Source organism: Lygodium microphyllum, chromosome 7, assembly GCF_053477565.2.
Source record: "Lygodium microphyllum isolate KBCC chromosome 7, Lygodium_microphyllum_v1.1.10, whole genome shotgun sequence".
Lineage (NCBI taxonomy): Eukaryota > Viridiplantae > Streptophyta > Polypodiopsida > Schizaeales > Lygodiaceae > Lygodium > Lygodium microphyllum.
The window spans coordinates 87,071,288-87,098,546 of NC_141141.1; the positions used below are offsets into that span (position 1 = coordinate 87,071,288).

At 39.4% G+C, this 27,259-nt stretch overlaps 1 protein-coding gene across 2 annotated transcripts; it reads left to right on the forward strand.

Moving 5' to 3' along the window:
• The first annotated feature begins 21,917 nt into the window (after nucleotides 1-21,917).
• LOC148033659 (uncharacterized) lies at nucleotides 21,918-26,789 on the forward strand. 2 transcript variants are annotated; one of them, XR_015691342.1, is made up of 3 exons: nucleotides 21,918-22,229; nucleotides 22,539-26,032; nucleotides 26,128-26,787. XR_015691342.1 is itself a non-coding variant. In XM_087681575.1 (2 exons), exons 1-2 carry the CDS (start codon nucleotides 22,020-22,022, stop codon nucleotides 23,712-23,714), a joined length of 1,386 nt encoding a protein of 461 aa, XP_087537701.1. In that variant the 5' UTR covers nucleotides 21,918-22,019; the 3' UTR covers nucleotides 23,715-26,789. The 2 variants fall into 2 exon arrangements, 1 of the variants encoding a protein (XP_087537701.1); XM_087681575.1 differs by having other exon boundaries at nucleotides 22,539-26,789.
• The last annotated feature ends 470 nt before the right edge of the window (nucleotides 26,790-27,259 follow it).

Consider the following 27,259-nt stretch of genomic DNA (forward strand, 5'->3'; position numbering starts at 1 on the left):
GAAGGGTAGGAGTGGATTTTAATCCAAGCATCCATAGCAGATATGACTTTCCATGGATCTATAATGCGAGTGCAACTAAACCCAAAGAAGCCCTAGTCTTCATGTTAGAGGACCTATACAACTCAATAGTCTGCTTCATTGATGAATTCTCTTCTTGCCTTGATCCCACCTTTATCACCATGTGTAACTATCTTAGATTGCTTAGGATACTACTAAGGCAAGATCCGACACCACAAGAGCACCACCTCCCAACACTCTTCTTTGATCCCAATGGCATAGACAGTTGTGCTATGGTTAGATTAATTATGCGAGTTGCTCTACTTTCCTCTTTTTGCTTAGCCCTCCTAGAATATATGAATGATAGCCACTTCACCCATTGCAATCATCCATTTCTTTCCACCACCACTCTCCAAGTACGTCTGAACCTCAAGGGGTACATGCAGAGCAATAAACTCCTTGAAAAATCTCTTAAGCCCCTAAAACCACCCTCTCACAAATCAAATGACAAAGACTAGCTTCTCATCATAGTTATGTTATTCAAAAAAAAGAAAAAGAAAAAGAAAAAGAAAAGCAAAGGAAAAAGAAAGAAAGAAGAGAATAAGAGGAAAAGAGAAGGAAATCACTAAAAAGTAATCAAATTACCTCACTACATGTAGGTCACTATCACTACACCTAAGGGTCCAAAAGTTAGGTGCGTTTGGTTGCTCTGGTAGGCCGACTCTGTCCCTAACCTCCTAGCCTATTTTGATTCCCCACATCATGCGTAGGGCACATCAAGGGGTAGGACATACCTAGGGAGGTCACACTTAGACCTGTCTTCCTAAGCTACATGCATCGCACCTTCCTTATGCACAAACTGGGTCCTAAAGTGTTGGACAATACCCAGGCTTGCCTATGGTCAGCAGACCCAGTTTCGAGTTCCACTAGTACAAGAACAATGCACCACATGGTAAGGTAGACACTCGCCCTAGGTAGCACACTTCTTTTCTTTTCAGGTACAGACAAAGGCTACAAACCACCAACTTCTGAGGCCCCGTCATCTACTCCAACCATTCTCAACCTCCACCACCTCAGCATTTTGATCAGCTTCTCTCCAATGACTAATCCCCAAGAGGCCCCATCATCACCCACACTCCTACTATCCTTTAAATAACCAAACCCTCATCAACATAGACCTGCAAGGGCCATGGGACTGGCACTTGTCTAGGAGAGGGGTAATGTAAACCCCACTTCGAGATGGAGAAAAATAAGTCCAAGAAAACTCCAAATGTAGACATAGGGGAAGAAGCATAAAGAAGGGAAATGACCAAAAGTACAAGAGCGGCCTCAAAAGCTAAGTCAAATGCAAGGGTGCATTTTTTAAAAGTAGGGTGCCCCTAAAAATCTTGTAAAAGAGCGCTAGGCTCCCTTTGGTGCAAATTGTAAAAGGTAGAAGGGCATAGGTAAAGAGAAAGGGCAACTAGAAGGGAATGGAAAAAGAGAACCTTGTCACAATGACTAGTCATGTAAAAAAGGGGATGGGTGCCCAAAGAGATAAGGGTTTTGTACATAAACTCAAAAAGTGAATGAGAAGCTCATTCTTTGATGTGTGGTTAAAGTGGACTCTTCTTGTCTCCTTTCTTGCTTGTGTGTGCTTGAGAGAGGGAGTGTGAGGGAGTGAATGTGTGAGGGCGAGGGATCTTGGAGAAGAAGCTCTCCATTATCTTCTCTCTTCTTCTTCTCCTCTCTTCTCTTCTCTTCTCTTGTGCGCAGCTATGGAGGATGGAGCTTGGAGAAGGATGCTTGGGCTTTTTTGCATCATGAATTGTGGAGCTACCAACTTGCTTGAAGGAGGGAGGCTACTCATTCGGGCATCAAGATAATCTCACTACACCTCGAAAGGATCGAAGGCGTGTCAACTAGGTGAGAGAGTCATTTGTGCTCACTTGAAACACTTGAAGCAATAAGCGGTCCATGGGTCTTGGGGGTTGATCGTGAGCTCCCTCTACAGAAGGTACTTGTGCGGGAGAGGTTGACTTGGTATATGTTAGTACACATGATCAAATAGCTGACATTTTCACAGAGGCACTGAGTGTAGAGAAGCTTAATAAATCTCAAAGCTTACTTTGAGTTGTAGAGATACAGTTGAGCTTGAAGGGAGTGTTGAGATGGTAAGCTCTTCGCATATAGACATTGATAAGATGGATTATCTAGTTAGATAGGTCTATATGTCTTTACTTAGCATGTTAATGGTCATTATGATCCTCACATGGCTACTGACGTATCACATTTATTTAGTTACACCTATCTACAATTGACACAGTTATAATGCCAGTCAATTAGTATAGTTAGTTATGCATTGTTTGACTTAGTAGGCCACTTTCTTTTATATTGTATCTTATCTATCTTTTGTATATATTGCATTGTGTGAAAAATAATGAAGAAAAACTAGAAAGAAAATGTTTGGGCCTCCATCTCTCTTCTTGTGTTCTTAAGTGAGCTTCCTTTTGTGTATATTGTATGTGTTTGGCGTAGTAGCTCAAGCAAGTCCCCCCACCACATAATCCATTGCTTTCATAAGAAGAGAATCCAAAAGGCACTTCTTATAAAGGTAGTTCAAGAGAGTGATGAAGAAGGGGAAAAATATAAGAAAGTGAAACCAAAAGAAGAAAAGCATCATGAAGCTCTTTCCATGACCTTCAAGAGGAAAAAGGGAGCTAAGAAATCTCCTTTTTATGTTTCAACATATGAAAGATTACTTTGAAAAGCGTGCATCCTGTTTTGTAATTCTCTCAAGTCATCTATGAAACCCTTGTAACGTTTACTTGTACCGACCTTTGCTAAAATCATCTAGGCTAAAGCCCAAGTCCCCTAAACTATCCAAACCTTTGAGCCACAAGAAATCAAGCAAAGAATGCATCTAGTCATCTTGGGAGCACATGACAGTGAGCCTTTGTGACATCAATAGTAGACATGTCCTTGGTAAGCTATGTGGTGACCAAGCTATTGAAAATATGGTCATGTACAAAGCTATGTAAATCATGAATTTGAACTGGGGTGTTGAAATCATGAACACATTATATGCACTTTGGGGGATTGCACAACGGTCACACTGTCTAGGATAATTGGTTTGACTACATTGTGTGAATCCACCTTTGGCCACCAACCTTATTCATATAGAAACCACTAGTAGAAATGTAGCTACGAAAACTACTATCCAAATACCTACCATAAACCACTTGGTTGTAAGCCTATATAAAGCACCCTTTGTACATGAATAATCATATCTTTTTGTCATAAGGACACCCTTTCTACTTCACACTTAAGCTCTTAGTCATTTCTCATTGAGAGAAACATAACAATACTTACCACTGGGTTAAAGGGTATAAATGATATAAATGATTATTTCTCTTTGAATCTCTCAAAGAAGTGGTAGTCAAGGCTCAATAACTTATATGTGTTATTAATGTCGCTTAGCTAAATATCATCTATTGAGTGTTATAATTGTATTATCTTAAAACGGATTGATGAAGAACTAAAAGTCACACTCTACCAAATTCAGACATAATGTAAATCCATTTTCTTATAATTTTTGAAGTGAATAAGAATTGGTAAAGTAACGTATCAAATGTCTATCTCTTTGTATACTAGGATCTTCTAGATATGATATACAAAATATTTTATATACCAAACAAGTTGGCTAGCTATTTGCATGTAAAAATCTAGAGTATACATACTTATCTACATGGCGAGCTAAATAATAAAGGTACAACCATTATATCAAGAAAGACTATGAAGAAGAGTTGTTATCCATGTCATGGAGCATCTACCTACCAAAGGGTTCCTCAACATTCACTCAACCTATCGAGATACATCAATTCTTGTAGATGAAAGGGTGACCAAGAGTGAGAGAGAAGAGCACAAGTAGAAGCAAGGGTAAGAGATATGGTTAGAGCAAGAGAGAGCAAGACTAGTGTGTGGGAACTTACAAAAGTCATAACATGTGATTAATTTCTTTATTATTCTATTGTAGTGGAGAATAAGCAATAAATATGATAGTGATGGGCAGCTGCCACCTATAGTGTATATGTATTTGGGCACTAAGTATAAGGGAGGCGACTAGGCACATGTGGCCTTTAACCCCCAACAACCTCCCACTTAGGGCAAAAATGCCTAGAATGAGGAGAAAAATACAATATATTCATATGAGTACAACTAGATGAGGGAAGACGTCATCTCACCATCATAAGGAAGACATAACGTTCCACTAGGAAACTTTTAGTGAGAAAATCAGTAAGATTCTCGTAAATAGATAGAGATCTTGACAAGCTCTATGTGCTTATTCTCAATCACTTGTATGATGAAATGATATTGTACCTCAATGTACTTGGTGTTTGCATGAAATATCAAATTGCATGCCGTGGATGCCACTCAGAGAATCTGAATGTAAGGTGGAAATCATGGGAGTAATATCAAGGTTTGTTAATAGATGACCTAACCATGGGCCTCCTTGCAAGCCCCTGTGTGGTTGAAATGTACTTAGCCTCGGTAGTAGTAGACAAGACAATGTATTTCAGGACCCTAGAAATACAAGAAACAACACCTCTACAAAGGTGAAGATATAACCAAAGGTGGACTTCTTATTATTTGTATGTCCTAGATAATTTGAGTTAGCATACGCCATGACTCTAGTATCCTAGTTTCCGTAGCAAAGGCACAAGTCTACAGTACCCTTAAGGTATCTCACGATACTCTTCATAGCATCCCTATGTCGTCAATCAGGTGTTGCCATCATGTGATGAGCCATAACTCCCACTGCAAATACTATATCAGGTATAATGGCTATCATGGTACACATCAAGCTACCCATTGTGGATGCATATATGGAACTCCTCAAGTATCCTTTGAATATAATCCTTTTGCAACAAGTACAAGAGTCATGTGATGAGCCATAACTCCCACTTCAAATACTATATCAAGTCTAATGGCTATCACGGCACACATCAAGCTACCCACTGTGGATACATATATGGAACTACTCAAGTATCCTTTGAATATAATCCTTTTGCAACAAGTAGAGGAGTCCCTTACAATGATTGCACATAATGTTCATATCAAGTATTTGAGAAGTCTACTTTGTTTCTTTCATCTCAAAGCTCCACTTGAGTGTCTTTAAAGCATCCAACTCATAATGAGTACTCCCAACAATCAACATATCATCAACATAGAGCACCAAAATAATAAGGCTACCATAATAGACTTTCTTTTGTAGTAAAATGAATTCATAGCATTGGAAGAATATGATTTTTAATGTATAAATGCATCAAACTTATGATATCATTCTCTAGGTGCATGTTTCTTAAGTCCATAAAGATTCTTTCTCAACTTGCACACTAGGTTTTCCCTTCTTGTTTTCACAAAGCCCTTAGGCTATTGGATATATATATATATATGTATGTATGTATGTATGTATGTATGTATGTATGTATGTATGTATGTATGTATGTATATGTATATATATGTATATATATATATATGTATATATATATATATATGTATATATATATATATATATGTATATATATATATATATATATATGTATATATATGTATACATATATATATATACATACATATATATATATATATATATATATATATGTATGTATACATATGTATACATACATACATATATATATATATATGTATGTATACATATGTATACATACATATATATACATATGTATACACACACACACACACACACATATATATATATATATATATATAGGTTTCCATGTAAAAAAGTCATCTTAACACCCATCTAATATGAGTCCTGGTCTAACTGTGCAACCAAGGTGAAAACCAAGTGAGAGGTAGTCATTTTAACCTCGGGAAAAAAAAATCTCATAAAAGTCAATGCCATTTTTCTATTTGCCAAAATGGCCTTATATGCTAGCTTAGGACAACTAGGGATGCTCTTTACTTTAGGTACCCACTTGCATGGAAATACATGTTTTTCACTAGGGAGGGAAACCAGATTCCCACGTATGGTTTTTTTTCAATGAGTCAAACTCAGCGTGCATAGCTCTCTCCCAAGAAGAGTCATCATGTGTACACATAGCCTCCTCAAAAGCAAGGGGCTTAGTAGAATAAAACCAACTTCAATGCAAGGTCACTTGAAAGGAAGCCCTCAAATCAAGTAACCAACATTGATCAAATGAGGACTAATCATTAGCCAACTCGTGTGGAACCAAGTGAAGAAGCAACCAATATGTAGTCATTTCAGTCATACTCCAATGTATCAATATCTTTAATCTTAATAGTGGATTTAGTGTTGTACTGATCATCTGATGATTTACCATTATCCTACATTTTCCCTTTGTCTTTATCATGCCTATCTAGGCACATCTTATGGCACTGCATTTGTATGTGTCCTTGTTGCATATAGTAAGGACATATAAGTGAATACTTAGGACCATGGGATTTACTACAAACTTGTCCACCGGATCTAGACTTAGACCTATTCTATTATGGGTCTCTACCGCAATGATCATTACTGCCTCTAGCATCTACCAAACTGTGAGAGCATGAGAGACATGGGCTACATCAACATTCTTCTTGTTAACTTCTTCTGTGAGAGTAAATATCCCTCTACATTTGAGTATATAAAGCCACCCTCCTCAGGAGCATTAGTGCTTATGGTAGTACAAAGTGTGTCCCATGACTTAATGAGAGTGACAAGTAAGAACATAAACTTAATAATGTCATCAAAGACAATCTTCTGTAATGTAAGTTGGCAACAAATAGAATGGAACACATTCAAATGAGTACACATGGGAGTCTCTTTACTCACACAAAGGTCCACAAGCTTCTTGAGCCAATAGAACTATGAATATGGGCTTTGCTTATCATGAAGATCACATATATTTTCCTAGAACTACTATGTACCACTAGTGGTCCCAATGACATTAAAATAGACTTGCTTAGACAAAGACAAATAATCATGCACTTAAGTATCTCATCAAGTTTATTCCATGTTAATATCAAGGTTCTCTAGCTTTATACATTTGCATTTCAATGGCTTAACTTTCTTCTTTTGGACCAAGACTTGCCAGCTTTGTGTCTTCTAGTAGTTAAAATTGTTGCCATCTAACTTGTCAATATTAAAGATAGCACTATCACTAGAACCAGTAGAAGCACATGCCATAATGATGCAAAATAAAGAGAATATGAGATATTTTGATTTTAGCAAAACATCCCTAAAGCTGAGCCAAAAGTGAATGCAAAAGGAGGAGTATAAAGCAATGTTCTAGATCCACAAAATAGAAGCACTAAAGTGATTGAAACAAGTATCTATCCTCAGTGAGATAGCTCAAAGATGAAGTACATCAGTGCTATCCATAGAACTCAAGTATAGTAAATGTCCAAAACTAAATGCTCCCACTACTGGAAAGTCTAGATAATAATTAGACTTATAATTCAACTAGCAATGACCAGTGACAACTATCCAAGTATCAAATACTATTAGAGAACTAGAAGGGTATTAGATACATAGATACATCCCAAACCAAGGGTAACAAAGTACATGAGCTAACTATGCATAAGAGATCTCTAAGCAACAAAGAGATCTACCAAGCTACAACCAAGTCACTGTCATGAATAATGAAACTCAATACATAACAAAGCAAGTAACCATAATTGACAACCCATCTGATAAAAGGAAGTATCGGTAACCAAGAAATCAAATGAAAATCAGCACATAGTGCTTAGTAACTACAAAGACAACGTCTACATAAATCAATGAGCATATATGAGAGATTCCCATAGTCTGTAAAAACTAAGCTCTACAATAAAATGTGAAAGTGCTTCCTTGGGAAGAAAAATTGGTGTATCCAAGGGCAAGCAAGCTTAGGACATGTATTGATAACATCCAAAAGCCCAACGATACCAAATAATACATTTGGAAGCATATAAATAGCACAAGCATCCAAACCCACTGTAAAGAAGAAATAATTGGACCATATAATCTAATAAAAGATCATTCCCAAATGGCATGCAAAATCATAGATTGCATTAACATTCAAAGTATATGTTTGCTATCCATTGTTTATGACTATAAAGATCCTTACAATGGCTAAGCAAAGAAACCTCTAGTAAATTTGTAGAACATCCCTAAGCATCAATATATCATTCGAACATTAAAATCTCAGTGAATAAGCATCAATGAAGCATAAATATTTAAATACTTATTGTCCCAAATTGTGAACAACATGTCTATCCACAAATGATAGGCAATGGCTAATGATTTCTTCCTCAAATGATGCCAAAGGCAAAGGCAAAGCCAAAAGTATCAGAAGAAGTACCCAATAGCTTTAAAGCAAAGACTAGAAGAAGTGTTGAAGCCAAATGGTTGATGTAGTAAAAGCAGGATAGGCCCCTAAAAATGCATTGAAAATTGTGGGCTATTATCTAGGGCCTTGTCTTATTGCTACTGAGTCTCTTGGGTCATTTAGCACTAATCAAAGGTCTTTTGGAAACTGAGGAACAAGTTGGGGAAGGTAGGAAGCAAATATTTACCTCAAATGATTGAGGACATGGTTGATGTCAAAGCTAGAGTTGAAGCTCTCTTTCTAGGCTGACATGGAATGCTAAAGCTCCTTGAATAAGGAAAAGATCTAAGATATCCTTATTCAAAGCTTGATGCATTGGCCAAATCCACTATTGGGTTGCACTTAATATAGTATCTATGTTTTACAATTATAAATAGGATCGCTATAGACAATACTCACAAAAGAAGCTGTGTGACATATATGAGAAGGAGATTGCCTCTAATAAGGTGAATCTCATGAAAAACTTATTTGAATTATAGATGAAGGAGGGCTCTATTATCACTCCCACCCTAATAAGTTCAACTTCATATTCAATTGGATACAATCTCAAAAGTTGAAGTTTGAATATGAGGTTAAGGTAATCTTTTTATTGTACTTCTTGTCTCTGTATCATGGGGCACCTTTAAAACAATCATCAGTAATTCAGCTCCAAATGGTAAGTTGATTTTTAATGATATTGTGGGTAGTTTATTGGTTGAAGAAATAGACAAGAAATTCATGGACCAAGGAAGAAATGATCAAGCCTTGGAAACTCAATAAAAAAAGGGGAAAACTTTTGTATAAAGGTAAGAGTAAGGACTATGGGCAATCATGTAACAAATCTAGGTCCATGAAAGCCATTGAATGCTTTCATTATAGTAAACAAGTCATATTAGAAAACTATTACAAATAGAAGTGAGAGCAAAAAGATAACAAGAAGTAGGATAATAATGTTGACATGAAAGAAGGTGGAAAGAAGGTAAATGAAAGGTCAAGGTTGAGTAAATAAATGCAGACTATGCATAATGATAATGATAATGATAAAGTGCTATGTACTTTACTCTTCCTGCACATATGCTAGTTATAGTAAATTGACACGTGGCTCAAGATTTCATACTTGATTCTAGTATATATTTTTAGTGACCCCTCATAAGGAGTGGCTCTGCTCATATAACAATAACAACATGCACGGATTATTCCATCTTGATGATGACTATGTGCATGATATAGTTGGTATAGGCGATGTGCAATTTTATTTTAAGAATAGATCTACATTTACTCTTCAAAATGCATACTATGTGCTTAAGCTTACGAAGAGCTTGATATCTATGGTTAGCTAAATGACTTGGATATAGGTGGCACTTTGTATCCATTCATATATATTTCATCAAAAATCATTGTAAGTGCAATAAGCAAACGGCCAAATGTATCTTTGTGGCATCACCTATTGTTGGGATATATGTCCAAAAAAGAAATGGAAATGCTATGTCATTTGGATTATTTGTGTTCTCTTGATTTTTTTGATATTTCTATATAGCCATTAATACATCACTAACAAAGATACATGCTAGCTCAAAGTATGAATCAAATCAGCCCACTAGGCAATGATTGCATCCAAATGGCATCCAAAGAGCATAGACATAACTCAATAGAGTCCCACACTGTCACTGAAACAACTACGAATATTCAAAGATCTATGTAACATCCAAACTTCATCAAAGCTACCACTCTAACAAAAAGTGAATTCAAGAGCTCAATATATAATGAGTATAGCATCCAAACATCCAAGATATGTGTGACATACATTGGGGAGCATGAGACCCAATATCTTTGTTAAGCTCATAAGTCGAATCGTTGAAGCACCCAAAGCATAAGGCCGGTTCTCAAATACATATAACCAATCTCAAATCCGAATGCCAAGGCAAACTATAATCACATATTGGCATGTAGCTCAAGGCTAAGCATCACTATAAGGAAGTAGCATAGCCAAATGGCATAAATACATGATAGGCATAAAGTTTTCCTTCTCAAAGCTTGCTATCCAAAACTGTGTACAACACTAATAATGACTGTGAAATGGAGCCAATGCAAACTCAAAGTCAAGCCAAGAGCACCTCAAGTCATCATCCAAGCATAGACCAAAGAGCCAACATCAAGTGAGCATCAAGAGACATTAGTAAGAGCTCCAAAACTTTGAGAAATAGGCTGTCCTAGATATATTACAACTAGCTTGTCATAAATAGTGAGATAATAGTTGAACTTAGGAGCTCCAAGTGATGCCCAAACTCATGTCAAAGGTGCTAGGTATAATGCCAAATGATTTTTCAAGGCCAAGAGCAAGTGGCATAAGTAGGAGATGAGGTCAGAGGGATCAGAAACGCGGATAGGGTTGTAGGTGCAAACATGCTAATTGTTGTCCATGTGGCTGATGCAAATGCTGGAGGAAATGGAGCTTCAAAGGAACTCTAAAGTGCTCAAGTAAGCCCAATGGAGCTCTACTACAAGGCCAAAAAGACAAGGAAGAAAGGAAGCATCAAATTTCACCTCTTCAAACTAAAACCATGTTGTCATGAGTATGAAATATTGTAGGTATTCATGGGCTGAAGCAAATTGAAGGAAAAGCACCTTGAAGTAATGCTCTGATACTAGTTGAAGGGAAGTAGAAGCATCCAAGGTGTGAGCATAGAGAGAGAGAGAGAGAGAGAGAGAGAGAGAGAGAGAGAGAGAGAGAGAGAGAGAGAGAGAGAGAGAGAGAGAGAGAGAGAGTCAAGATGTGAGAAATCCAATAGTCACAATGTGTGATTGGCCTTCCTGCCCTTTGGCATAGGCACAAGCACCTTTACCCCCAACACAAGCAAGAAGCCCCCTTTTGATCACTTGATAATAGTTAGATGTGTGGCTTATATGCATGTACCAAAGGAAAAGTATAACAAGTTAGCAAGCTAGAGCCAAAATCCACTAAATGGATCTTTTAGGGCTGTGGACATAGCGACAAGATAGAATATTGATTTTGAGATCTAAAAGGTAGAAAGTCACTCGCATTGCTAACTAAAGATAATATAGACCTTGTATAATTGGGTATTAAGACAACATTTATGCACAGTGACCTTCATTATGAGATCTACATACACCAACTAGATGGTTTTGTGGAATATAGCAAAGAAAAGCTTATTTGCAAGCCAAAAATAATATTTACGAATTAAAGCAAGCCCATGAGAATAGTACAATAAGTTTGATGTCTTTGTGCAATCGCATGGCTACGAGACAAGTGAGACATATCATTGCTTATACACTAGAAAGGCTAAATATGATAGCTTGATAATGTTATCCTTTATGTGGATGATATGTTGATAGCTAAGAAAAGCAAGTATACTGATGCCTTCTTGAAGAAAAGGTTAAAGAAAACCTTTCAAATTAAGGATTTGGGATATCTACATCACATTCTTAGCATGCACATAAGCAAGGATAAAATGAAGAGATTACTCTAATATCCCATAAGAATTATGTCATCTGAGTGTTTCAACATTTTAAGGGAGAAAGCAATTAATGCTCATTTTCTCAATAGGGAATGTTAAGAACAAAAAGTCAACCACATGATGTATTCTTACCTTGTATGGTGGTGCAATCTCATGGATTTCTTGTTTGCACAAATGCATAACATTATCAACCACATCGAAGCTAAGTATGTTGTAGCCATAGAGGCATGGAAAGAATCCGTAGGGCTTACTCTTTTAATGGGAGGCTTGGGCATTAATAAAGGCATGTCATTATTCACACTGATAGTCAAAAGTGTCATCCTATTAATAAAGAATCATTATTTTCATGAAAAAACCAAGCATATAGAAGTGAGGCATCATTTCATTCATTAGGTGCTTGAGAGTAAGTGAGCTAAGCTCATCAAAGTTCATACCAATGATAACCCAATGGACTTTCTCATCAAGAGTCTACCCTTCAAAAAGTTTGCACATTACATGGAGTTGATGGGCATTGGGTGAGGGTATTTATCTCATATATTCTCTTTTTATTTTATCTCCCTTAAATGCACATTGACCTTTAAGTGGGAGGTTGTTGGGGTAAAGGCCAATGTGTTTGGTAGCCCATCTTACTCACTAACCCTAACTATATATAAACACACACTCATTCTTTGTTTGTTGAGTGATAAAGCAATAAGGTATTTCTCACAACAGGGCTATTAGACACCACAAACACAGTGTGTTCTTCTCTCTCACACTCTCCATGTTTGTGCAATCTCCCTTCTCCTTGCAACCAAATATCAACACCAAGCTACACACCAATTAAAATGGCACAATGAAGATGATATCCAAAGGAAAATGAAACAATTTAACTAGTTGTTCAAGAAATGTTAAAACAAGGGATAATACATGTATATAAAATCCCATGGGTAGCCAAACCACAGCAAGAAAGGTTCATGTGAATATAATTTTTGTGATGATTATTGTCCAATACAAAAATAATGCAATATGATATTTCTCTAATGATTAGAATAAAGGCTCTAGTTGTAGGACAAACAAAATACATTAGGTCTCTAGATTTAGCCCCTAGTTATTGGCCAATTCCAAATACAAAGCAAGATCAACAAAACACACCTTTCAATATAGCAAAATGACTATATGAATTTCAAGTATATTGACATTCAGATTTTCTAGTGCCCAAAGTTGTTTTCAACCATTAGTAGATAAATTATTTGCATGTCTAATAGAATTAAAAAGTATTAGTAGTCTACCTAGGTGACATTTTGATTCATACAAAGATATGGGATGACCATTTAAATTTTTCAAAAGAAGAATTAGAAATTTTGAAAATTTTAAGTCTTAAGTTACAACTTAAGAAGTCTAGATGGAGAACCCAATTAAAATTTTTAGGTTTCATAATATCTAATGAACAAATCCAAATAAATCCAAAGAAAATAACAACAATTAAAGCAATTTTAGAACCAAAACATGTTAAACTATTACAACATTGTTTTAGATAGGATACAATTTGTGAATCACTTTTTATGTGATTTAATAGAGATAACCCTACTCCAACAGTTACTAAAAAGGAAGAAAATATTTGTGTAGATCCATAAATCTCAAAAAACACTTGAACAACTTAAGGATTAAGACTCTAAAGCAATTATATTGAACTACCCAAATTTTGGAAAACATTTTCTTTTGCAAATAGATGCTTCTAACATTAGGATATGAGTGGTATTATTTACAACAATATCAATATCAAAATTAAAGACCAACTTGCTTTATTAGTTGAACTCTTTCCAAAATAGAAACTAATCACTCAAAGACAGAAAAGGAACATTTAGCTATGACATGGTTGTTAGAAAGACTCCATCCATACAACATGGGACAAAATTAATTATTGAAACTAACCATCACCTTTATAGCATTGATTAAGAAGTTTTGTCCTCCAAATCATCTTTTCTTATGAATCCTAGCAATTCAAGTTTATAATTTTGAAAGGATATAGAAAACAATATCGTTCATGGACTTCCTAAGATATCACACAACAATTGAACAAGTAATTATAAATATTCAACTTGTAGTAGGACTTCAATAATAGAACTAGGGTAATCTAAACTCTATCTATGAATCAAAAGAGACAAACTAAATAACTAAGGAGACATTATATTGAAAACAATGCATTATAATATATAGATCAACAGCAAGAAATAAAATTAGTAATACCTAAGGCCCTACAAAATCAGTATATTAAACATAGTTATGCACACTCTTTATTTAAATAGCTAGGCTTTCATAAATGCCTAGAATTTATAACTTAGGAGACATTATACTTAAAACAATGCATTATAATATATAGATCAATAGCAAGAAATAAAATTAGTAATACCTAAGGCACTACAAAATCAGTATATCAAACATAGTTATGCCCACTCTTTATTTGAATAGCTAGGCTTTCATAAATGCATTATAATATATAGATCAACATCAAGAAATAAAATTAGTAATACCTAAAGCACTACAAAATCAGTATATTAAACATAGTTATGCCCACTCTTTATTTGAATGGCTAGGCTTTCGTAACTATGTTTAATCAGTATATTAAACATAGTTATGCCCACTCTTTATTTGAATAACTAGGCTTTCATAAATGCCTAGAATTTATAAGGAAAAAATTCTAGTGAGTAGAATCGTGTCATTCATTCTATAGCAAAGTACTAGCATTCCGTGCGCACTTTGCGTGCGCAGAATGCTAGGCCGATTTGCAGTAGCTTCACAAGCAGTAAGTGAAATTGTTATGCTGTTGCACGTCAACTTCGCTCAATAATCCATTTCTCCTGTTTTCCCTCTCTATTTCTAAGATGTTTTATTTCTCTCGCTCTCTCTCTCTCTCTCCCCCCCCCCCCAATTCTCTCTATAAATCCTCTTTCTCCCTCTCTCCATCTCTGCCTTTTGTTTTATTTTATTTTCTATTATCTCCTCTCTCTCTCTCTCTCTCTCTCTCTCTCTCTCTCTCTCTCTCTCTCTCTCTCTCTCTCTCTCTCTCTCTCTCTCTCATTATAAAATAGAGAATGCTAGATATACATATAATCTCATCCATACACAATCATAAGAAGACATGTGTTTGCTTCATCATGTAATATTTAGAATGGTTTCCTCTCCCTTCCTCCCTCCCTCCCTCCCTCCCTCCCTCTCTCTCTCTCACATCAAACTTAAAATTAAAAGTAGTTTATAAAATTTGTAATACATAATGCTAGGCATAGAAACAATCTCTTCTATACACCATACTTACAAACTTTCCTCTTTACACAAATGTAAGAAATCACATGCACAAAGCTTCCTCTTCTTCGAGGAATCATTAGCAAAATCTTCATCCTCGAGCAAAACATGTGAAGGGGAAGCAAGGAACGATCCCACTGTTTCTATTGGTAATTGCATGGGTGATGTGATAGCCTTACCTCTCTCTTTAGCATATGAAATAGGGGATAATTATTATCCAATGCATTATAATAAAATCACAATATAAGTACGTGGAACAACTAACAAAGACCATTTCATTTTAACAATAATAATACCTAGTCAAACATGTGTGAACCATTCAATAGGTATTGACAAACGTTGATGCAGTGTCACAAAGCAACCCAAATCTTTAAATCCATACTTAAACTAATGCCTCGGTATCTTATTAGTATGAGAGCATTGAAACCTCTTCTTGTGGTCAATCTCCTACATATGCAATCGAAAACATTGCATGTATCCACAATCCAAAATGTACAACTTTAATAAAAAGCGGGAGCTTGTTAATATCAATATTAACATCACCATGTAAATGCTCAACAACTCTTGCAAGCATCCTTCCTATGATATCATCACTCATTACTACACACAATGTGCAATGTAGCTCCTTTTAATAGTCAAAAGCTGGGTAATAGTGCCACTCTAGGATAGGCATTTGCAAAAGTTAAATAAATAGTGAAATACAAAAAATAATTCGCTTTGATAGTTAGATGTTGGAAAATAGTGCCATTCTATGGTAGTCATTTTGTCGTTAACTAAATATGGCATGAAGAGCAATTCACATACATGTCAAACCAGTGTCCATACATGGTCATCAATAACTACATCTCAACAGAGAAAGCAATGCACATTACTGTACCTTTCGAAGTACATCCTTGTATACAATATTTGTGATCATATCCCCATTCTTTTCACCCAATAGGATTTTCATGCAAAGATTTTACCCTTGAAAATGCAACATACAACTGACTATGTGTAAATATTGATGCCTTTAGATAAAGCCTAACAATGGATAGAATCTGTCCCTACGACTTGTTGATTGTCATAGCGAATGCCAACTAGATGGGAAATTGCCTCTATTTCATAGTAAATGGTAATTGTCTAGCATTGGAAATAAAAGTAATTTGAGGAATAAAAACTCATTTGCCCACATATGCCCTCATTATTTTGAAATTGTCTCAAATTAAGCTGAAAACTTAACTCTATCCGGCAACTCAGCACAAACCATTCTATCAAAGTGACATGCTTCAGAAGGTTTAAAAGATTGATCTAAAATTAGCAAAGTATGAGAATGTGGTAGCCCCCTCTTTTGAAATTCAATCACAATAACATAGCCCACAACCTTTCCAAAGAGCTCCTTCCACAACAACCTATACATTAAATCGGGATTTTTTTTGTGAAACACATGAGTAGTCAAATCTGGATGGTCATAAGCAAAGAAAGAAAGTTATATTAACGTCTTCTAAAGACCAAAACTGGCCTATGAGACAAACTGTGATACAACTGATGAGGTCCAGCTATCCAAAATAAAAGTGCTGAATGAAAAGCTAAAAACTGGAAACTGAAAATACGGTGCTGTGAGTGTGATAAGTGTCGTGTATGTGTATGTGCGTATGTAGCTCTGATACTCCAGATAATGGCTATAAAAGGGGAACAAATGTCGGCTGTGATAGGGGAACAACTATCGGCTGTGATAAAGTGGTGCGATGTGTATATGTAACAGATGCAGGGAGATATACTATCCTGGGATGTAGTAGCAATCGTCGAAGTCGCTAATATAGCAGGTGATCCCTCCTGGATGCAGGATGTGGTACATCGGCGGTGGAGAAAGAGCAAACTGGAGATCTGAGATCCAATGTGTCGAGTGTCATCGGATCTCAGTCTGATGTCGATGTAGATCAAGAATCCTCCGGATCTCCTGTCGGTGTGGCTGTGGGGTCCGAAACCCACGGATCCTCGTGCGGCGTCGGGTACGCTGGTCCTCAACCTGTTGTAGTGTGAGCCCGGGGGTCTGGCTGGAGGCTGGTACAGTAGCTCTCACTCTATCTGTCTGAAAGAATTGTGTAATAGTCATCTGGGTGGGCCCCTCTCTGACTGGGACCCGATGTGTGCTCTGCTCTCTGATGTGCCATGCCTCTCCCAAAAAACGGCCAAATGATCTCTGATCCATATCAGTCATACATCCCTGAAGTGAGCTGCTCAATGTGTATCTAGATCTCAACTCTGAGTATGCCGGGCATCTGAGAACAAAATGCTCCTCACTCTCCACCTCTGAGAGAGAGAGAGAGAGAGAGAGAGAGAGAGAGAGAGAGAGAGAGAGAGAGAGAGAGAGAGACCTATTGACAAAACTGACACTAACATGAAACAAAACTCTCTCTTTCTACTTCTCTCTCTCACCAAACCAATAATAACAAATAAACTAACAAATACAACAAAACAGAACTGCAATCTAGAGGAAGAGAGAAAGAGAGACCACCAACCTAGATAATAGTCATCAAAAACTGCCCAAACAACCAATCCTCACAAACAAAATTGTACTAAGAAAACCAAAACACTGATAAAGAGTAAGATAATAATTTAAATCGTACCAAGAAAACCAAACTACCATCTCTCTCTCTCTCTCTCTCTCTCTCTCTCTCTCTCTCTCTCATAACGAACCCATAACTAACTTACAAAAATATACTCTAACTAACCTACATAACTATAACTAACTAAGATACCATCTCTCTCTCTCTCTCTCTCTCTCTCTCTCTCTAAACTTACCAACTAATAATATCATAAACTAACCTACTAACAATTATCTTAAAATCACCTACTACTAACCAACCAACTAATAACTAACTAACAATAACTCACTAAGGAATAACTCTCTCTCTCTCTAACTACCTAGCTTACAATAACCTACTAACTAACAACATCATAAACTAACCAACTAGCAACTAACTTACAATAACCCGCTAACTAATAACATCACAAACTAAGCTACTCTCTCTCTCTCTCTCTCTCTCTCTCTATGCCATGGCAACATCTGACCAGACCTCTACTCTCGTGAAGCTTTGCCGCTTCCAAACATTGTCTCCACATACTCTTCATCATCTCCTCTCTCCTCTAGAGATGCAGGTTACTGAGCCCCAATATCATCGCCCTAAGGCGACGACAGGCCGTTGGAGAGATAGGGAGGATCAACAATGGAAAGTCCCCCCACATGTTGGATACTGGAGACCATTCACCACCTCCCATGCATGAGGGGAGAGAGAGAGAATGATGACTCACCTACCTGTTGCTCTCTACTGCTAGTTGCTACCTACCACTACCTGTGTTTGCAGTTGTGAAGTGTTGAAAAAAATGTTACCAGCTGCTTTCCATTGTGGACTATCGAAAATACAAAGTGAGTGAGTGAGAGAGAGAGAGAGAGAGAGAGAGAGAGAGAGAGAGAGAGAGAGAGAGAGAGGAGGAAAGAGACCACATACATCTCTCTGCTCCCAATCATGTACAATCCTCATACAATCATGAGCAATTAATGAGTACCTTTTTTGGTTTGGTTTGGGAGCGAGGTTCGGGAGCTCCTTGGTGCTTCAACACCTCCTGAATATGTAGCTCAAATAATAAAATAGCATAGATTAGAATTTGTATCCACCAGCCTCGAGTTTTCTACCAGGCTCACAGCGCCCTCATGAATCTGCAAGGTTACACGCTTTGGGTTTGGGCACCGGATTGTGAAGAACTGTGAACCCTTTTCAGCCAGCAAGGAAACCATTGTTCAAAAAGGTTTGCTTTTATCTCCTCACATGCAACGCTTTTCATTGGCCAATATAGCTTTTAAGGATCTCAAAATCGTAAATTATTCCATCTAAAATTCACTCACACATGTGGATTGGTCTTTGTGGGCTTCCCTCAGCACTATGTGCCATGGGGTGGGGGGAGTTGGGATCGACGGTGGAGAGGGGCTGTGGACCACGGGGAGGATCTGGACCGCTGCTTTTTGGCAAAAAGTAAACCCATCCACAAAAGGAAACCCAGTCTGACATGTAAACCCAACCTGCCGGAAAGGTGGGCTATCGAAAAAGCTGTCAAATCATAGAACATGTGGACGAGGCCCGCGATTTTCACCGAGGCACATTGCATGGGGCAGGGTAATCACTACAAGAGAAGGGGATACAACAAATTAATGGATATGATGGGGCTCGGGTTATTATATGGTTGCTGAGGGGTGATTGGTGGAGGAGCTCAATAGAATGGCATGGGAGAGTCCCTTGTTCGTATGACTTCCAAAGTAGACCAAAAGTAAACCTAGCCCGAACAGTAAACTTGCTGGTTTGGTAGAACGGCTCCATAGAGAGGAATGCCAAACACATTGGTCTTAAATGCGCTATCAATCGCCTAGGCACTATTCTTTGAGAACCTCTTGCTCATTTCTAGCATCCATTCATCTTGGACAACCAATATGAATGGTCTATCCTTGTCTACTTTTGCATGTGGATTATATGGTTGGCAATATAGCACCTAAAGGACCCATGATTGCTTTATCAAATAGATGTACTAATCACTATAACATATAAACATTGAGAGAAATATGACAAGTACCTTATTTTGGTCTCGTAGGCAAATCGCCTCCAAGTACATTGCGGTCCAATCATCCTTAGAAAGTTTGCCTGCAAGATACCAATAGCATTGATGCTCAAGGCAGCCCAAGACCATCGAACAATAGCTTAAAAGATGAGAAAATACCTTCATTTCGCATTTGGTAAGATAGTGTTTGGACCTCTCTTGGAATCATGAAGAGCCTATACATCACACGATCTAATGGAGAGGCATTTTTGAAATGAAATTGCTCTTTCGTCAAGCTCATCTTGGCGACATGGTGGCATGTCCCCACATCAAACAAATCGCCCTTGCAGAAATTAACCACACATGGATGCAGTGGAAAATGATACAAATCACTGCGAGAACCAAGTGCATGGCCCTCGTGTAGAGCATGTACCTGTAGAGTAACCTTGTGGAGACCATCTTTATACTCGATTTGCACGTTGAATGGGCAACCCTATTTCTTTGAGGTTCTCAATCTACGAATTTGGGAGCCTTTGCGTGTTGCGATGCCACCACAATGATATGCATATTCCACTATTGTCTTCCCTAAACCATGCGTTTTGGTTGAGCGAACCTTGACCAGCAACCATGATCTCTTGAAGTTGGCATTCCACAAGAGATATGTCTAAGGTAAGCTCCAAGCTAAGTACTTGTCCGTCAAACCCATGGGGCTTTATGGATGCCTTGCAAGTACAAGCACCGATGAGCTCTTTCACATAAGTGAGAGGGATGCCATGCTTTCTTATGTCTGTATACCAATTGGATTTGATGGATTCAATTGTGGCATTAATGCGTGCGTGAGCACCTGTAACCCTATTTATGTGAGTTGCAAGGAAAATACTCTCCCAATCCTCTATACATGCAATGTGCAATGATGGCTCCGATTTAAGGGCTAGCACAACTTGTCCATCATCGTTTCTTCCCGTGCAAAGACTTTCTTTTATCCTCTCCACTTCTTTAGATCTAATAGATCCCTTTTGTCGTAATGCTTGAGCACCCCCAATGTGATGGCTTTTTCTCCATTCAAGTCACTTACCATCAATCCATAGCTCTCCTTGTCGAATGAGAAGTACTTTGATGAGGTGAAATTAAGCGCGTTTGTTGCAACGCTCTTGCTTTCTTGTATTGTTGAATCATTGCCTTTAGCAAAGAAGTCCATCTCAACCTCATCGCTTGATGATTTATCCGATGTTTCTTCATCAGTATCAACTTCCTCAATCTCAGGATCGCTCTCCAATATAATCCATAGCCGTTGACTATACGAGCACATATCACCCATATATCACGAAAACATAATCACAATGTTGTAATGCATCCATTGAAAACATAAGAGAAAGAGATAGAACTATATGTACCTTGATGGAGAAGCCATGACTGACGGATCGCAAAGATTTCAACTTGTGATGCCCATGTATGGTTGCCACGTGGACCTTAGAGCTCCTGCACAAAGATTCCTTCAATATGCATTGCATGCAGATATATTATGTGGGTAATATCGAGAGCGTTTTTTGCGTCAACAGTTTCCCACTCTGCTCGCAAAATGGTGGCTGGGTTTACTAATCGGGTTGGGTTTACTTTTGGTCTACTTTGGAAGTCATACGAACAAGGGACTCCCCATGCCGTTCTATTGAGCTCAGATGCGCAAATGTCTTGTTTTTAATCCACCAATCACCCCTCAGTAACCATATAATAACCCAAGCCCCACCATATCCATTAATTTGTCGTATCCCCTTCCATTATCGTGATTACCCTGTCCCATGCAATGCGCCTTGGCGAAAATCGCGGGCCCCATCCACATGTTGCGTGACTCGCCACCTTTTCTAACATCCCACCTTTTTGGCAAGTTGGGTTTACATGTCAGGCTGGGTTTACTTTTCTGGACAGGTTTACTTTTGGCCAAAAAGCAACGGCCCATATCCTCCCCGCAATCCACAACCCCCCTCCATTCCGAGTGGTACCGGAATCAATCATAAACGTTGGGCCTGGTGGAGGTTCTAGGAATTGATAAAATCAGTTGAAGGGAGGCCTACTCGGAGTCCAAATGCAAAAACTAGGTTGCTGCCACGTCATCAGGGAGGGGAGAGTGGACACGTGATATGGTGGGTTTGGAATTTCGAGGGAGGAAAGGTCGAGTGACAAGTGGCAGAAGCGCAGGAGGCGAGACGACACGTTGCGGGAAGCCATAGCCTCTATGCCCAATAAATCTTCTTCTTCCTCTTCGTCGGCGGGAGAGAGAGGGGCGGAGCAAGAGCGCTGTCCAGAGGCCCCATATCGTTAAGGAATCCATTGAATACGCTCGCAGGCGTTCATGTGGAGGGTCGTGGTCGTAGGGCTCGGCGCTCTCGGGGCTCTCGTTGCGAGCCAGAAGGCATGGAACAAGCTCCAGGAAGCCCGCGATGGCGGCAGCCAGGGCTCTCTCCCTGTGCAAATCATCGTCAAGGGGGCAACAAGCTTCCAGAAGCACATCGGCCCCTGGTCTGTCAGGGACCTCACCTTGAGCGTGGCAGCAATGGCCAAGGTAAATTGTTCCCGTTCATGACATTTGTTTGCATGCAAATTTTCTCATTTCCATCTTTAATTCTGGCTTTTGGCAACCATGGCCAATCATTCATCCCCTCTTTTTGTTGAAAATATTGTTATTTCTGTTTTTGTATTGAGCTTGGCACCCATCGCCGATCAGCGAACACATCTGTATGGTGCAGATGTTATCATCTGTTTTGTATTCAGCGTGCCAGCCATGGCCAACTTAAATCAAACAATTCCTCTCATCTATTAAATTGATCTGTTCAATTCTTCATTTGTATGTGTCTGATTTTGTCCTCTGCAGGTTGCAGAGAAGGAACCTCCCCCGCCCCCGGGCAGGCCCATCGAAGAGCTGAGCACAAATGCAGAGTTTCTAGCTCGTGCTCAGCACTGGAGGGCAGTGGCTGAGGCGGTGTATTCATGTGACCGTGCCTCATTTTCCCTGCAGACACAGTTGCCGGAATCCGCCATTGTCCATGTCGAATGGAATCCGGACCCTGACTCTCTCCGGCCTGCGTATGCCGTGTGCCTGGACCCACCTCATGGAGCTGTGGTCCTGGCCATCCGTGGCACATCCCACATCCTGGACATGCTCCTGAACTCAGGTGTCTCCCCTGAGAAGTTCCGGGGTGGCTGTGCGCATGCCGGCTATGCACACGCTGCAGAAGTCCTGGTAGAGGAGGCCAGGCCACACCTTCACAAAGCCTTTGCAGAGGCTCGCAAGACCAGCGAGCAAACACAGCTGATTGTGGTTGGGCACAGCATGGGTGCTGCTGTTGGAATCATAGGTGGTTTCCAGCTAAAGGAGGACTACCCAGGCATGGAATGCTGGGGATTCTCCACGCCCGCCAGCCTGACCCGGGAGCTGGCAGTGGAGAGCAGCCGGTTCGCCACCAGCATCTTGTCGGCGTATGACGTTGTCCCCAGGTTCTCGATCGTGACACTGGAGAGGCTGAGGCAGCAGCTGAGGGACTTCGACTGGGAGCACGCAAGGAGTCTGTTGAAGGGGGATCCGGAGTGGGACAACATAGACAAGGCAGCACAGGCGATGGGGGACATGCAGGAGAAGGTGGGGCAAGGGATGGATGGGATGAAGAAGAGATGGCAGCAAGCAACAGGCCAATGTGATTGTGATGGTGATGGTCATGGTGGTGCTGATGGTGATGTTTGTGAGAAAGAGGGGTTGCCCGCGCTATATCCGCCAGGCCGCCTGCTCGTGTTGGCAGCAGATCCACCTGGATTCGGGAAGAGGCCTGAGAACAGGTCCAATGTGCCCAAGCAGAGAGATTATGGAGCTTACCCAGCTTCCTTTGAGGACGGGCTCCATACCAAGTGGGTGTTGCATGAAGCCAAGCAAGAGGAGTTTCTGGAGCTGGTAGTATCTCCTTGGAGCGTGTCTGACCACATGTTGGGCAACATTTGTGAGGGACTAGGGTTCCTGCAACGCCATTGCCCCCCAGTCCTCCCTCATCAGTCATGATTCTCTGTCATGAATCATGATGTTTGCAACTGCGTACAGCTTGCTCCAAGCTTACACTTGATTTCCCCCCGAGACAATCACCATGTTCCATCGTCATTGAGTTTGCAATATTACGAGGGTCTTAGGGAAAGATTGAGGTAGTATTGCAATGACGTTAGTTGGGGAACACATCAGTTATAATTCTAAACCGTCGTCTGCCGTCAGTTAATTGACTAGCCTTAATTTTAGCAAGGATGAAGACTTGATATAATGAAAATAATCATGGCGAGTATAGAAACATCAGGAATGTGTCCTTTGATCATTATCGAATGCCCAGTACAGAGTAATGAACAAAGAGCACTGTTCCAAAGGAGTGTATACAGTGCCCGAAGGCTCCCAATGTAAACTCGTTCACTCACTCAACACAACACAGAAAGGTAACACGACATGTGAGAGTAAGGTATACTCTTGTATTATTCAATGAAAGAAACAATATAACATAAGCACATCTTTGGATTATACCCTCGTAACGCTATACATATGAGGGTCTACCATTGGGTATAGGGAATCACACAAAGTGGAAACCAAGCAGGGCTTAGAGTTACTACTCTTTATATAGGTGTTTTTGGTAGTAATGCCATGGTATAGTTACAAAGCCTTTACTTACCTTGTCTTACTGGATTGTTATTCTTAGCAATCTAAGGGTAGAGATTATTTGACTCATCCAAGGTCTTAATATAGCTGCTTCTAACAAGCTAGCCAATGTCTACCAGTGACACATTAGCAAGGTCTTTACCCAGCCTTTATTATTAGATTGGTCAATGTCTACTGCACTTGGAGTTGGGGGCCTTAACACAACTTTTCCTATCAATATAATCATTGTTTGTCTCTTTAAACTATTTGAATGCTTTGGTTTATTATGGCTACAATGTGAATCCACCCTCGACTCAAATACATTTGAGGAGTGGAGGTGTTACTGGGCCTAACAAGCTAGCCAATGTCTACCAGTGACACATTAGCAAGGTCTTTACCCAGCCTTTATTATTAGATTGGTCAATGTCTACTGCACTTGGAGTTGGGGGCCTTAACACAACTTTTCCTATCAATATAATCATTGTTTGTCTCTTTAAACTATTTGAATGCTTTGGTTTATTATGGCTACAATGTGAATCCACCCTCGACTCAATTACATTTGAGGAGTGGAGGTGTTACTGGGCCTATGATAAGTTTCATGATGATTCAAAGCGCCTTGGAAAAATTGTTGGGATTCTCCTTGAGCCAAATGGCAAAGGTGTCATTGCTACGTTCGTACACCACTTTCGAAATCCAAGTGGCTTCTTTGAGAGGGTGCCCCATCCACTTGGTGGCATACTTGGGGTACCCTTTGTGTTCCTAGCGCCGAAGAAATGCTTCCACTTCGAAGGGGCCATTGGAGTGAAGCAGTGGAATGTGCCGCCCCCATTGGTTGTCAGGATAGAACCTACATAGAAGACATGCATGACATGCATTATGGACACACTCTCTTTCTAGCATGTCAAGCTTGTATGTTACTTCGTTCAGCACTTGAGTAATGCGGTAAGGTCCATAGTGGTGGTGATTAAAGTTGGGGTTCATATTCTTTGGGGGGGACACATGCTTGGGGGTATGATGCTAGGAGGCATATTTCACGGCGGATTCCGTGCCACGGTGGATTCCGTGAGGTTTTACGGTGGATTCCGTAAACTTAGATGACCGGGGCTCATACACAAAGAGGATTCTTTGTGCGAGAAGTTGATGGGGACGCCTGTCCTTTTCGGGCGTTTCATTAATTTAGTGTGTACATGGGTGATTCCATAGCGGGTGATTTCGCAAAATGCATATTAAATTAATAAACGTTTATGAGTTTAGAGTGCACACTCGTAATAAATTAAGGTTAGGATTTATTTCTAACCAGTTGATTTATTTATGTAGCTGAAGACTGCTAGGTATTCACTTTTGTCGGTTTTATTGTATTATTTTACTAATGATTGTGAATGCTTCAGTTGATGTGTAGAGATAGCAGCAGTGGCGGAGGAAGCTGACACGAGGACCATGTCTCCCTTGGTAAAGAGTATTGCCTTCCGCTTCTTGTTGGCTTGTTCTATCATGGTGATTTTGCTTTGTTTTAGACTATGCTTAGCTGCGGCGTTGTAGTCTCTCCATTTCTTCAAGAATTCTTATACATTCTAATCTTCAGCTTTGGCAACTCCTAAGGCCAAGGTAAGAGGTGTGATGACTTATTTTCTAGAAGCTAACTCAAAGGGTGTGTAGCATGTGGCGGACTGGATTGAGCTATTGTAGTGAAACTTGAGCACATTGAGGTATAAGACCCAATATTTTTTGTCTACTCGAGCATAGCTTCTGAGATGGTCTTCAATGCCTTGGTTGACTATCTCTATTTGCCGATTTATCTCAGGTGGAAGGAGAATGAGAATCTCAACCATGTTTTCAAAGTCTTAAAGAGTTCCTTCCACATGTCACTCATGAATCTTCCATCTCTATCTCACACTATGGCTAAGGGTAAGCCATGTAGCTTGAAAACATACGTGAAGAAGGGGCATGCTACCTCCTTGGCATTCAATGGTGGCTTAGCATGGATGAAGTGAGCTTGCTTTGAGGAATAGTATCCATCACTACAAAGATGATGGTGTAACCATGGGATTCGAGAAGCTCCACAATGAAATCCATGCTAATGACATCCCATGGCCAGCTAGGTACTGGCATTGGTTGAAGTAATCCTACTAGCTTGGAGCGTGGTGCCTTCACAAGTTGACAAGTAGGACACTTCTTGATGTAGTCTATGACTTCTCCCTTCATGTTTGGCTAAAAGAACTGCTTTTTGAGTGCTTCAAGTGTCTTGCTTTGTCCCTTATACCCACCTAATTTTCAATCATGCACTTGTAAAATGACCTTCAATTTCACGCTGTTGGGGAATCTGTACAATCTCTTTTCTACAAACAGAATTCCCTCCTCTTGGGTATACATGCCATGTGATGTCTTGTTAGCTTTCACCTCTTCTATAATCTTGTGCATGTCTTGGTCATGTTCCAAAGCCTCCTTCACTAACTCGAGGAAGTTACTGTTGACCACACTGATGGCTTTCAAATTGTCTTTGTGACTTAAGAGCATCTACTATCTTGTTGGTGGACCATGGCTTATGTTTAATCTCCAAGTAGAATTCTACTAGAAAGTTGAGCTATCATGCTTGTTTGGCAGACAACTTTGGTTGAGACTAGAAGTATTTGAGGGATATGTTGTCTATGAAGACCACTGTGTGTTTGTCTTGGAGATAATGCTTCCATTTTCTAAGGCAGTGAATCACTGCTAGCATTTCCTTCTCGTGTGCTCCATATGGTTTTAGCATCTATGAACTTCTTGGATTCCTAAACTATGAGGTGGCCATCTTGCACCAGTACTCCCCCAATGCCATAATTTAATGCATCTGTGGAGATCTCGAAGGGCTTTGTGAAGGGTACTTTGAGGATAGGGTTTTACTAATGCATTTCTTCATCAACTCAAAAGTGACCTGCTGCTCGCTTCCCCATGTG

What these genes read in the sequence shown, in the direction of transcription:
- LOC148033659 (XM_087681575.1), top strand. Translation starts at nt 22,020, where the DNA reads ATGTGGAGGGTCGTGGTCGTAGGGCTCGGCGCTCTCGGGGCTCTCGTT. An exon ending in GCGTGGCAGCAATGGCCAAG is followed by an intron (nt 22,230 to 22,538) that starts GTAAATTGTTCC and finishes TGTCCTCTGCAG; the next exon opens with GTTGCAGAGAAGGAACCTCC.